The 14,244-nt window shown below is 38.6% G+C and overlaps 1 protein-coding gene across 1 annotated transcript in view; it reads left to right on the top strand.

Annotated features, from left to right (window-relative positions):
* The window catches only part of MEI4 (meiotic double-stranded break formation protein 4), a gene marked incomplete at both ends in the record, with an annotated part of 182,831 nt that extends 169,013 nt beyond the window's left edge, over positions 1-13,818 (top strand). The window contains one exon of the mRNA XM_080664558.1: positions 13,549-13,818. Coding sequence (XP_080520684.1) covers positions 13,549-13,818 — 270 coding nt within the window. The remainder of the gene's footprint in view (positions 1-13,548) is intronic.
* Positions 13,819-14,244: the final 426 nt, after the last annotated feature.

Genomic DNA, 14,244 nt, shown 5'->3' with positions numbered 1-14,244 from the left:
TGCTTGACTCCCTGGCATTTTCCCGTGTGGCCCGTGGCCATGTGGATCCCCACACACAACGGACTGATGGACTGCAACTAGCCTGATGTTATATTGGACCCAATCCAACGTGGAAAGGAAACTCTGGATATTGACTTTGCTTCTAGTTTTACTAAAACCCCAGCTACACTTCTATGACTGGACTAAGGGAAATGGGACTTTGGCAATGCAGGAATGTAATAAAGCCTTCTACCATATCTCATCCTCCCCTGGGGACCTCTAGAAATGCTTCTTCCAGTGATACCCCAAGAATCATACTCCCACTAGCAACAGGGAAAGACAAGACATGTTATTCTCCGATAACAAAACCGGAAAAACTCATAGTTTGATGTCTAGTTCCTTCTCCTAAGCTTTCCTCATTACATATGGATCTTTTGTTTTTAAAAGTTTCTCTGAAATATTTTTAGATAACAAAATTATAGTTAAGTGTTACAGAAATATTTTATGTAGCAGTGAAAAAATACACTAAATGTTGTATATATATTTTAATAAAAAACCAACTAGATAGAAGGTAACATTCAAAATGTTTTTAAACAATATCATATGGTTGTAGCATGACTGCTTTTTCTTTATTCAAAGATTATTTCTGTAATAGTAATTTATCAAATTCAAAAAACTACTTAAAAAGTAATTTATCAAATTCAAAAAACGAATTAAAAAGGGTAAATTTTCCTGCGTGTCACTTCTATCTCAAAAAACCTGTTTTTTTTTTAAAAATGAGAAATGGTGGTCAATGGGTTTTTAAAAAAGAAGAAGAAATATATTATTCACTTTGCTCTAGGCCCAGTCTCTATTTCAATAACAAGAAAAAATGTTGATAACATAGTGTTTTCTCCTTTATGTTTCTAAACCTCCCTCTGTGTTAGGCAGTTCCACTCAGCCTTTGATAGCAAGTTCTAATACACTGATTTCATTGAGGTAGTGGTGATACATATTGCAAATAGAAAAAAGAGAAAGATGTCTTGGCTTTTCATTTCTGCGAACCAAACCCTGTTCAGTTGGCCTTTGGGAGATAATAAGTAGAATATCTGAGGCAAATCAGATTCAACTTTCAATTTCTAAGCAAAATTATTGGAAAGGACCTGGTCACTTTTCAGCTCACCACCTTGTCACTAATCTTGGGCTTTAGATCCAGTGCTCTTAAAATATACATATACTGTATATTTCCTTGCTTACTTAGGCAATTTATCAAAGCTTAGCTAAGCAGCCTCTAGGACATTGTTTAACCCTCTGCTTTTGCCTGGTTGGGCAGTCACTAATGCGCCTCTAAAAATCTAGCTCCTGCCTTCTGCCTGGTTGGTCAGGTTTAGATGCTGTCTTGGATAATCTTTTATTTAGAATCCTAAAGAAGAATGTTTGTTGTTGATTTTACCTCCAGTGGCTGGCTATTCGGACATTTGTTTTTCATCAATAATGGCCATCTATATCTGTTTCCAGTGTATAACCGGTATGTCATCAGCTTTGGCTTCTTTTTCTCAAGCTCTGTCTTAATTACATGGTAGGAACCGTTGAACCTAGTGAAACTGCATTATCTCCCAAGAATACTACTTTCTTGCTTCCTCTTGTTATCCATTCCATCTTTCAGGAAGATAAGTATCAAACATTTAAGTGACTGTAGACCTCATGGGAACAATTACACTCTTAAAGGTTTTGTTAACACGTACTAGTAGAAGAGATTTGGCCCTTGACTGTGCACACCAGTCATCTAGTCTATTTCCATGGCCTGAGAGAATGCAGAGGGATTCTGCAGAGTGAACTGTTGCAGAGATTGGTGACAACCCTCCCTGCTGCCCCTTTAAAGCTCTCTGCCTCTCCCTTACTTCACTGCATATTCTCTTACCAGAGACAGGTATTTTACCTGTGCTGACAGTAATTTTCAAGTCATCTCCCAAAGCATCCTGCCATCCCACCTAGCAGGAAGCAAACCTGCAGGATCATTATTCATGACTGAAGTCATTTCCTGCCCTTTAGCATCTTCTCACACCAAACGACTCAATTCTCCTTGGAGTTCTTTTATAGCCCTTAGCGCATGCATTCTGCACTGTCATTATTTACGTACTTCTTTGTCTCCCTAGAGATGCATACTAGAGTTCTTATATAGGTAGGGAACCTGTCCTGTTCATCTCTATCTCTAGCACTTACCGTAGGGTATGGAACATGAGGGTACTCAATAAATGTTTGTAATAGGACTGAACAGAGAGAGAGGGGAGTGCAAAGCAGGCAGAGCCATAAAATTTTAAAGTGCTGAGTACTCCCAGCAGAATTAGTCCTTAAAGAACTCAGCTGCTTTTATTCCAGTCTCTGAGCCCTGTTCTTTCACTTAATAGACTTATATTAATAACCAAATCATCTGGTTTGTATTGTTTTGTCAAGAATTACTGTGATAAGAGTCCAGACCCATAAATGATATATTTGCTTCTCAAATTTACTTTTGAAGGATTTCTAGCTTTAGACCAGGTTTAATATTGTACTATAAAATAGTGAAAAAGTTACTGAGTGGGATTGATGACCCCATAATTGAGGCTACAGATCCCAAGAAAGCAGTGGGGATGCAGCATAAAGCTATTTAAAGTTGACTCAAGAGACCTATTAGAACAGGAAAATGCTCTGTCCATGTATTAAAATCAATGTGGAATCTATCTTATCATCATATCCACCAGTCTGCTAATATTGATGACCCAGAAAGTGGTAGGTAGGCGTCAAACCACAGGATATTTACCCAGAGAAACATGCAAATATAAAACGTTAAAGTCTTAGGGTTTAATCTATGGTATTACTGAGTCACCAAAAGGACAAATTTAGGACTCAGAATAGAGCTGGCCTCTAGAATAGAACTTGAATAAGTTGACCCATCTAACACTAGTCAGATAATTGGAGAATATAACATTAAAGAGAGACAATCAAGCTAGCTCTTTAAATATGATGTTGATAGGGGTTTGGAGTAAGGTCTGGGGTGAATGGACTCTTTTGCAGATGGTCATATCCCATAGGGCTTCCTAGTATCAGAAAGGCTTTAAAATAATCATCTTACATTTAGGTTCCTCAGCACCACTCTCCTATGCAAAAAGGAATTCTCTGCTAGATTACTACTGTTTTTGAAGGATTTTCTTGATAGAGGAAAGCAGATAAAGGTGATGCCTCAGGTTCTTGACAAAGCTCTAGAACAATTCGCAGTAAACTTGAGATGTGTCCAATAACTGACACAGCACACTACTTGAATCATGCAGTAGTCTTCCCCTAGGTGCAGAATACCTTAGGAATAGGGGCTCTTTCACTTTGGGGAAAAAACTCAATGATGGTGATTATGATGATAATAGATAATTACTTATTCAAAAAAATCTGTGCTCCTGTGCTGTGCTTTAAATGTATGATTTAATGTAATCCTCTCAGCACAACCCAATGGAGGAGTAACTGTTATTATTTCTAAGCTTTAGATGAGGAAAAAGGTAAGGCTTAGTGAGGTTTAAATAACTTGCCCAGGTTACACAACTAGTAAATGGCCAATGGGGATTATTAAATCCATGATGGCCTTTCTTTGCAAAAAATCTTGCTCAGTACCATTCCATCCTGTTTTCTCAAAGATCTCAACCAACAGGAGGCACTGCCACATCTGTTTTTGTTGGGAGACTCAGTCTGTACTTTGGTCACATACAAACCACCCTCTCACTGTCTGTGATCCTTGTCCAAAGTCCTCTTACCCTATAGGCCTTTTTTTTTGTCTGCTCAGTTTACTATTACCTTACCATATAAATTCTGTCTCAAGGAACAGATTTGAGAAAAGTAAGTAAAATCGGTTAATGAGAAAAATCATTATTTTTGAACAAGGGTCATAATGACAGACTTTTTAAATCCTTTCTGTTATGTTTATTCCTCGCATGCTATTTTTTATGTACAAATCTTGCACACTTGAACTACTCCCCATAGGAAACAAGGTAAACTATTAAGATCCCACATGTTAGTAATGTCAATAGTTTAGAACTTTTTATCTGTTATCTCACAAATTAGACATAAGCCCCTTAGAACCAGTCTCCAATATCCAACATTTAAGGTAGATATCTGTACCATTATCTGTATAAAGCAAAATGGACTAATAGCCATTGAATCCTTTTTATTCTTCTTTGCCCAGCACTTTGATCAAAAGATGACTCACCACTCTATAGCCCTCACTCCCTTTGAACCCTGACTCACAATTTATATCTATGAAATCTTCCCCAATTATCTACTTTCTGCTCCGATCAGTCTTTAGCTTTGTACTTCCTCAGTAAGGATTGGCACCCAGGTGTTGGGCAGAGGAAAAGGATATGACACAATCTTTGTAGGAAACATAGTCTTAAGTGAATGTGTGCTTCTTTTGCAATAATAAGTTCATTTATTTCATATATTTATACACATTCATATACACACATGCATGTATGTTATATAATGGATATATATAATCAAAATCTATAATTATATAATATAGATATTATATATAATTATATAATATACACGTATGATTATAGGCAATATATATATTAAATATATGTACTATATTATATAGCATATATTAGATATATGTGCTTCCTTTGCTTTATTGATTCTATATATTCTTACACATGCATATATATATTAGATATATGCATGTGGTTCTACTCTGCTCTGATGCACTGTTGCAGTACTGTGTGGGGCCCTAGTCAAGCCCCTGGTTAACTATCAGCTCTGTAAGTGCTTTCTCATGGGCTTCAGAAGCCTCAAAGTGCATAGTAACTGCTGATATAGAGTGAACTTCCTCCTCCTCAGCTCCTTGACCTAAATTGGCTGCTTCTTTGCCTTCTAGTAGATAAAAAAAGGCTATGTTCTTAAAATTCAGGGGTATGTTTCTCATTTAGTTATTATGGGACAATGGACCTTTTCCTTTAAAGTATTGCGTAGAATTCTTTTCAACACTATTGATTTCAGTTGCTACAGTCTCATAAAATCTGACATGTAGGATGCTGAGCCATTGGTGTATTATAGTTAGTGATCATTGAATTTAACATTTAGGTTACATGCCTATACTCTTTTGTCTTGATGTTCTGCCCTGTAATGATTGGATTTTACCTCTTGAGTTTGAAGAAAAATACAAAAAAAAATGTCATGTTGTGTTTTCACCACTTCTGTAGCAGCATACTTATTTCTCAAAGTGTCAGACTTCACCTCTGCATGCCCTCAACCAGCACATATCAATTAAACTGTTGAATTTAGTGAACATGGTCAGATTTTTCAGCATTAAATACAAACATCCAAACTTCGAGCCACACCTCCAGTGTACAGTGCCTCCATTATCTGCTGCCAAGGAATGGGACTATTTTTGTCCCTTTAGGCATCTCTTTCATTTCTGTGTCAGAGACAGCAGAAGGCGGCACCTTTTCAAAGCTAAGGAACATGAAGAGTTACCTTCCTGCCTAGATGAAGTCGCAAGGTCCCAAATATAAAAGGTCAAAATGGAGAAGGGGATCCCAACATAGTACAGGCAGGTACAGCTCCCTGTGTGGGAATACTGAGCTGCAGAGTGCCCTCCAGAACCTGGCCCTTCCTGCCCATCCCTGTGTGGCCCTCATCCTCACGCTCACAGGATGGCTCTTCTACTTGCAAGCATTTCATCTGTATTTTCCCAGGAAGAGGGAAGGCACAAGGTGCATTCCACCAGAGTCTGTCTGCTATTAAAGACAAAGAGCTTTCCCAGAAACCCCACCCTGTCACTTCTATTTGCAGCTCTTTGACCAGAATTGGCCTTAACAAAGACTGAACAGTGTACATTTTTAGTTGATCCATTGTCACCAGGAACAAAACTGAGGTTAACAGACGAAAAAGGAAGGGAAAAAATTGATGTGGATGAGCAAGTAGCAGTGTCTTTTTCAAGGATAGTAAGCCTTTGCAAAAAATATCTAAATTCCAACTAGTTAGGAAACTGGCATAATATGTCTATAGCCTTACCTTCAGAATCTAAGATTTAAAGTGAAATTTAGCAGCATGTATAGAAATATTAATATTTTCTCACCATTTAAAAATATTTATATACTTTGACTTTCTCAAGCCCAGCTCAAGAATAGACAAATAAAGATAAATGTTTTAATTCTAAAAATGTTCTACAAAATATCTGATGATTTTTCTTCAAGAGAGTATGTCCTCTTCTGAAGGTTCCCTGCTATCTAATCAGGATTGGGTCATAAGAAGTAGTCATGGGACTATAGAAGCTTCCTCTGAAGGCTCCCTCAATCCTAAAAGACCTAGATAAAAAGATAAACTTGTAGCAATGCCTCAGACAGACACAGCCATGATGCTTGTGACTGAGGTTCATTCCATCTTCCCCGCAGGGTGTTCAGGCAGAAAACCTGGGTATTTCCAGGTGGATATGTTCCTCCTGTGTTGGGTATCTTCTAGCATAGTGCAGTTCAGTCTGATGTGATGCTGAGAATGTAGAAATCACACCTGAATATAGAAGAGGAAAGCCATCATCTTAATACCGTTTATTTCAGTTTTGATTCAGACAATACAGTAATTGTGAAAGTGTCTGAGAAGAGCAGGCAGCTGCCAGTGTGATGGTATTTGATGACTACAGGAAAGACCTCCCCCACAGACATGCATTTTAGTCACACTGAGAGGGAGGGCATGTAAGGCATGTAAGATAAATAAATACTGTCTCCAATTAATAGTCTATGAGCTGTTAATATCTTGGAATGAAAGAGTATATCCAGTTACTTATTATGAGAACAGGCCTTTAACACAGAGGTGGGACCCAAGACAGATAAGTTCTGGTAAACGTAAAAAGCAAAGTCCAAAGGCACATGGAGAAATGAGACACTATAGTGAGGACCCCAGGCCACCTGGAAACTAAACATGCCCAGAGTGCGAGTCTCAAAGCAAGTGGCAAAGTGCCAAGACGCAGTTTGACTGCTTTGCACACTTGCCCTGAAATTGCCCCGATGCTATGGCCTCTACTGGGAGGGAGACTTCTCACTCTATGATAAGCACACTTGGCAATTTTTAACTGTTTATAAAAATGTGTTCTACATGTAAACCATGGTTAACTAAAAGTAATCTAAGTAACTTCAAAAAAGAATAACCATTTGGTTCACAAAACCCCAATGTATGGCCCAAAAGGATAAATACTAGAATATATAGCTAATATCAATAGAGGTGAGCTCTAAAATCATTTGCGCCACTCTACCTATTATTGTCATTCTAAAATACTGTACCCTGCTGTAGTTTAAGCTTCAGAATAAATGAAATACAGGTGCTTTTTTGCTATAGAATTTGCATTTAAGTACTGCCTAATTTCTGTTAATGTCTAAATAAGTATATAAGTTTATAATAATAGTTCCAAGAAGAATTACCTATTACCTCATACAGGAATTTAGACTATTCATGGTCATTACTGAGCAGATTTTATATTTAAGCATTGCTCACATGATCGGGTTAAACATACACTGCAAAAATTTTTTAGTTTGGAATAAAGTGTTGAAAAATAATTTTATATTGAAAAATGCCACTGATAATAATCAATACAGTAACTCCCCCCCTTATCTGTGGGAGATAACATTTCAAGACCCCCAGTGGGTGCCTGAAACTGCAGATAGCATTGAACTCTATATATATATTATGCTTTTCCTATACATACACACCTATAATAAAGTTTCATTTATAAATTGAGCAATTTCATGGGTAGAGTATTTGTTCTTAATATACATCTTAGCAACTTCAGCATTTGATTTTTTTTTCTTTCCTTATTAAATTGAGAACTTTCACCTTTTCACTTTAAAGAAGTACTTTATAGCTTCTCCTTGGCATACCCAAATTGCCAGCATCACTACTCTTGCACTTTGGGACCATTAAATAAAATAAGGGTTACGTGAACACAAGCTCTGCAATACCGTAATAGTCAATCTGATAACTGAGAGGGCCACTAATGGGCTGGTAGCCTACACATCATGGAAATGCTGGATAAAGGGGTGATTCATGTAACAGGAGGGATGGAGCAAGACAGCATGGGATTTCATCACGCTACTGAGGTGTGCAATTTAAAAATTTCAAATTGTTTATTTCTAGATTTTTCATTTAATAATTTGGAAGGCGGTTTACCCTGGGTAATTAAAACTGTTGAAAACAAATCTGTAGGTAAGGGGGCACTACTGCATGTGTCTATAGAGGTACCTTTTAAATCACTACAATTCCTGTTCAATTCAAAACAACAAATGTATATTGAGATTGACTCTGGACAAGAAAGACATTGTTCCAGAAATTATAGAAACTGTAGAGACAGGAACACATTAGCTTTTCTCAACATGTTTAGAGTCTTAACAGTTGATAAAACAAATATATAACCAACCAGAATATAAGTTAAAAAATTCAAATCTATAAAAATGGTGGGATCCAGAAAGGCTCAATAGATACCTGGCATCTTTAGTTTCACTAAATGCTGACCAAAGTCCTAGTAATTAGTTATTGATGATAGAGTCCATTCCACATCAAGGGAATCAGCATATAGATATTAAATGTATTCATCTAATAATGTATAATCCAATTTGTGGGAATGTGAGGGGAGAAGTAATTAATATTATAAGCATTTTAAAAGAAAGTATAAAATAGAACAAACAAGCTTAAAATTTGTAACCATAAAAGACCCTGAATAGCAAAGCAATCTTGAGAAGGAACAAAGCTAGATGTATCCTGCTCCCTCATTTCAAACTATATTACAAAGCTATAGTAATCAAAATAATGTTATTGTCAAAAAACAGACTCATAGATCAATGCAACCAAATAGAGAGTCCAGACATAAACTCACTTATATATTTACTAAAGGCCTGCTGCACAACATTCACGCACTGGGGTTGGGAGGGTGTGTCCCTCAGCCCGCCATGCGCCCTCTCGTAGTCCGGGACCCCCGGGGGATGTACGCCTGCTGGCTTAGGCCAGCTCCTCAGCACTGCCTGAGAGGCAGGAGAGGCTCCTGCCACCGCCGCTGCGCTCGCCAGCCATGAGCCCGGCTTCTGGCTGAGCGGCGCTCCCCCTGTGGGAGTGCACTGACCACCAGGAGACAGCTCCTGCGTTGAGCATCTGCTCCCTGGTGGTCAATGTACATCATAGAAACCCGTCATTCTGCCGTTTGGTCAATTTGCATATTGGGTTTTATTACATAGGATGACACAGGAATCAAGAATATGCAATGGGGAAAGGACAATAAATGGTGTTGAGAAAACTGGACAGTAACATGCAAAAGAATGTAATTGGACCACTATCTTACACCATACACAAAAATCAACTCAAAATGTATTAAAACTTGAATGTAAGACCCAAAACCATAAAAATCCTAGGGAAAAAAACATAGGTAGTAAGCTCCTTGACATTGTCTTGACAATTATTCTTTTGGATTTGCACCAAAATAAAAAATGAACAAATGGGACTACATCAAACTAAAAAGCTCCTGCACAGCAAAGGAAAACATCAACAATGAAAAGGCAGCCTACTAAGGGGGAGAAATCACTTGCAAATCATAAACTTGTTAAGGGGTTAATATCCAAAATATATAAGGAACTTGTATAAAACAACAGTAAGAAAATAATTGACTTTTCAATGGACAGAGAATCTGAATAGACATTGTTACCAGGAAGACATACATACGGCCAACCTGTACATGAAAAGATGCTCAACATTACTAATCATCAGAAAAGTGCCAATCAACCCCACAATGAGATATCACCTCACACCTGTCAGAATGGCTGTCATCAATCAAAATACAACAGGTGCTGGCTAGGAGGTGGAGAAAAGGGAACTCTTGTGCACTGTTGGGGGGAATGCAGATTGGTGCAGCCACTGTAGAAAGCAGTAAAGAGTTGTCTCAAGAAATTAAAAATGGAACTGTCTTATGACCCAGCAATTCCACTTCTGGGAATATATCTAAAGAAACCCAAACACTAATTCAAAAGAATATATGTACCCTTATGTTCATTGCAGTAATATTTACAATAGTCAAGCTATGAAAGCAACCCCAGTACCCATGAACTGGATGAGTGGACAAAAATGTGGTGATATATCTATGAAATGGAATATTACTCAGCCATAAGAAAATAATGACATTTTAGCATCTGCAACAACATGGATGGACCTAGAGAATATTATGTGAAATAAATTAGTCAGAGAAAGACAATTACCATATGGTTTCACTTATGTGGAATCTAAAGAACAATATAAATGAACAAACAAAACAGAAACAGACTCATAGATACAGAGAACAGACTGATGGTTGCCAGAAGGGGAGTGGTTTGGGGGACTAAGTGAAAAAGTTCTCATTACAAGAAAAATATATTTTGTAACTATATATGGTGATGGATGTTAACTGGATATGTTATGAGATCATTTTGCAATATATACACACATAAAATCATTATATTGTACTAGAGGCTTGGTGCACAGATATGTGCACAGGTGGGGTCCCTCAGCCTGGCCTGCACCCTCTTGAAATCTGGGATCCCTTGGGGAGAGGGGCGGGAATGTAGCAGTGCCAAAGCAGCAGGAGACCAGGGCAGCTCCTGTGTTGAGCATCTGCCCTCTGGTGGTTATTGCATGTCCTAGCAACCAGTCATTCCAGTCCTTCAGTCTTAAAGGTCACTTAGGCTTTTATATAGATACTAGAGGCCCGGTGCACGAAATTCATGCATGGGGGTGTGTGTCCCTCAGCCCAGCCTGCACCCTCTCCAATCTGGGAACCTTCGAGGGATGTCCGACTGTCCGTTTAAGCCCGATCCTGGTGGGATCGGGCCTAAACGGGCAGTCGGACATCCCTCTCACAATCCAGGACTGCTGGCTCCCAACTGCTCGCCTGCCTGCCTTCCTGATTGCCCCTAACCACTTCTGCCTGCCAGCCTGATCACCCCTTAACCACTCCCCTGCCAGCCTGATTGATGCCTAACTGCTCCCCTGCCAGCCTGTTTTCCCCTAACTGCCCTCCCCTGCCGGCCTGGTCACCCCTAACTGCCCTCCCCTGCAGGCCTGGCCCCCCACAACTGCTCTTCCCTGCAGGCCTGGGTCCCTCCCAACTGCCCTCCTCTGCAGGCTTGATCGCCCCCAACTGCCCTCCCTTGCAGGCCTGGTCCCCCCTAACTGCCCTCCCTGCTGGCCATCTTGTGGTGGCCATCTTGTGTCCACATGGGGGCAGGATCTTTGACCACATGGGGGCAGCCATCTTGTGTGTTGGAGTGATGGTCAATCTGCATATTACTCTTTTATTAGATAGGATAGAGGCCTGGTGCACGGGTGGGGGCCAGCTGGTTTGCCCTGAAGGATGTCCTGGATCAGGGTGGGGGTTCCCTTGGGGTGTGAGGCAGCCTGGTCGAGGGGCCTGTGGTGGTTTGCAGGCCGGCCACACTCCCTGGCAACCCAAGCGGAGGCCCTGGTATCTGGGGTTTATTTATCTTCTACAATTGAAACTTTGTAGCCTGGAGCGGAGCCAAGCCTTCCGCTTGCTCCGTGGTGGCAGCCTTTTTTTGGGGGATTTATGTATCTTCTATAATTGAAACTTTGTAGCCTTAAGCGAGGCCTGGGCCGGCCAGGGTGTGCAGAAAGCTTGGCTTCCTCCATCACCTGGGGCAACCCTATCCTCCTGCTCTTTCCAGCTCTGTGGCTGCCGCCATTTCTGTTTGGGTTTATGTATCTTCTATCATTGAAACTTGGTAGCCTTGAGTGGAGGCCTAGGCTGGGAAGGGCAGGTGGATAGCTTGGCTTCCTCCATCGCCGGGGAAACCCAAGCCTCCCTCCTGCTCTCTGTGGCTGTAGCCATCTTGGTTGGGTTTATGTGCATATTCGCTTCTGATTGGCTAGTGGGCATGGCTTGTGGGTGTAGCGGAGTGATGGTTAATTTGCATACTACTCTTTTATTAGATAGGATCTGAAACTAATACAGTGTTATGTATTAGGGATTGAGAAGTACAGATTGTTAGTTACTAAATAGGGATGTAAAGTACAGCATAAAGTACAGTCAATAATACTGTAATAACTATGTATGGTGCCAGGTGGGTATTGGAAATATCAGGGGGAACACTTTGCAAAGTATATGATTGTCTAACCATTATGCTATACACCTGAAAATAATACAATATTTAATGTAAATTGTAATTGAAAACAAAACAAAAATTTTTTTCTGTACCTATTGACATGATCATATAGTTTTTCCCCTTAAATTTGTTATGATGGATTATATTGATAAGACTTCCTATTATTGAAGCACCTAAAGAGAAATCCTGCTTGATTACTTACTGGATTAAATGTCATTGTTTGGAATCATGTGTCTATAGTCATAAAACTTGGAAATGTATATAGTCATAAATGAGACTAGTCTACAGTTTATTGGTTGTTTTTTTACTGTCTATTAAATTTAAATTTGATTAGTTATCTATATATATTTGACTCTGTTTATTAGGAGAATACATTCCTATGGACTCTAAAAGAATGTTTCTTCATTTACGTATTATTATAGCAAATATATTTGGTGAATATTTCTAACACATCTCTTAATAAGTAAATGATAAAGCCATTTTATATCTTTTCACTGGTTCCTGTATTCCTTCGTGTTAGACTTTCCATTGCCCATCTCATTTTCAGCCACCCAAGCCAAATAATAACTTCTACAAGACACAGCTACATTTCCCTTCATGACCACATATCCGATTCCACACAATCTAATCCTATTACTCCCTGATTTCTGTAGACTCAGGATGCAGTCACGTCTGGTCACTTACAGATCATAACTCTAACTGCTCTAAGACTGAGTTGTACAGTGAAACATGTTCCTAAAATCCTTCCCCTAAAAATCCTTATATTATTCTTGGCAAGAATATTATTTATTGGATGTCTTTGATGAAATGTTGAAATGAACACACAGAACTTGGTATGTGTAAGCCTCTTTGCCAAGTATTCTCAGAATCATCTGAGTAATAAATTGTAGCAATAATGCAGAGAAAGGATTTACAGCTTTGTAAACCAGCAAGAGAAAAAAGTAATACAAGATTGTCAAGTTTTCTCCTTTGTTCTCAAAAAGGAACAAGCAGACAGAGGTGTTAAGTCAAATACAGTTGACCCTTGAACAACATGGGTGTGAACTCTGCGGATTCACTTAAATGCCAATTGTTTTTCATTAAATATCTGCACTGTTTTTTGTCTCTGGTTGGGAGTCTGCCTATGTGCAGAGTCAACTCTATGCATTAATCTACACCCTATTATATATAGGACTTGAGCATATGTAGATTTGTACCCACTCGGGGTCCTGGAACCAATCCCCTTGGATCCTAAGGGACAACTTAAATTTGGGGGTTTTCACAAGTTACACGTGGATTTTCAACTGTATGGGTGGAGGGTAGGTCAGTGCCTCTGACTCCCGTGTTGTTTAAGGGTCAACTGTATTTATCTTTTATCTGAAAATTTAATCTCTTTATTTGCTTTTTTCTGATTTGAGCTACAACCAATATTTTTTAAAAGGAGTTTGTTGTTTATTTGTAGGTGCAAGCCAGTTATGATGTTTCACGCTATGAAAATATTTTCTCCCTCTTTTGGGTTCTGGAGCAGCTTCTTCAAAAGGAAAACGAAGAAGGCAATACTTTGAGTTTGGGACATGATGATCAAGAAATCAAGAAGTTTCTTCAGAAGCATGATGAAGCTGTTTTGCAACTCTCTGATACATTTCCTTTATTTACTTTTTATTTATGGAGACTGGGCATTCTCTTGAACTCCATAGAAATAAAAACTGTTGAAAATATCTCACTTCCTTAGCAATTTACCAAATATCAGAAACATACGAAAGTTGAATATATGAAGATCTTGTACTTAAAAGATTTTCAAGAATATTTTTAAATGAGCATTTTAAATGGATCTTTAAATATAATGGTTAACTAAATTAAAGAGTCTTAACATGTGATAACTTATTATGAGTCATATTTCTTTCCTATAATCAGTCAATATCAGCTATTCCCATGTAACTGTATTTTATAATGTTATTCAATATAGGTCTCTTAGTCTATAAAATGTGTCATTAATTGTGCATGTCATAAAAGATATTTACTTTTAAAATATTTCCATGTAATAGATATTAAAAGGCAATGGAAGAGATCTTAAAAGTTTTATTGCTTTATCAATCCAGCATTTAAAATAAGTGGTTATATATTATATTTTTAAAACATTTTTCTTACACAGTTTCAC

Source organism: Plecotus auritus (assembly GCF_963455305.1).
Source record: "Plecotus auritus genome assembly, chromosome: 4".
NCBI lineage: Eukaryota > Metazoa > Chordata > Mammalia > Chiroptera > Vespertilionidae > Plecotus > Plecotus auritus.
The sequence above is the reverse complement of the archived record's forward strand: the minus strand, read 5'-3'. Positions and strand labels throughout refer to the sequence as shown.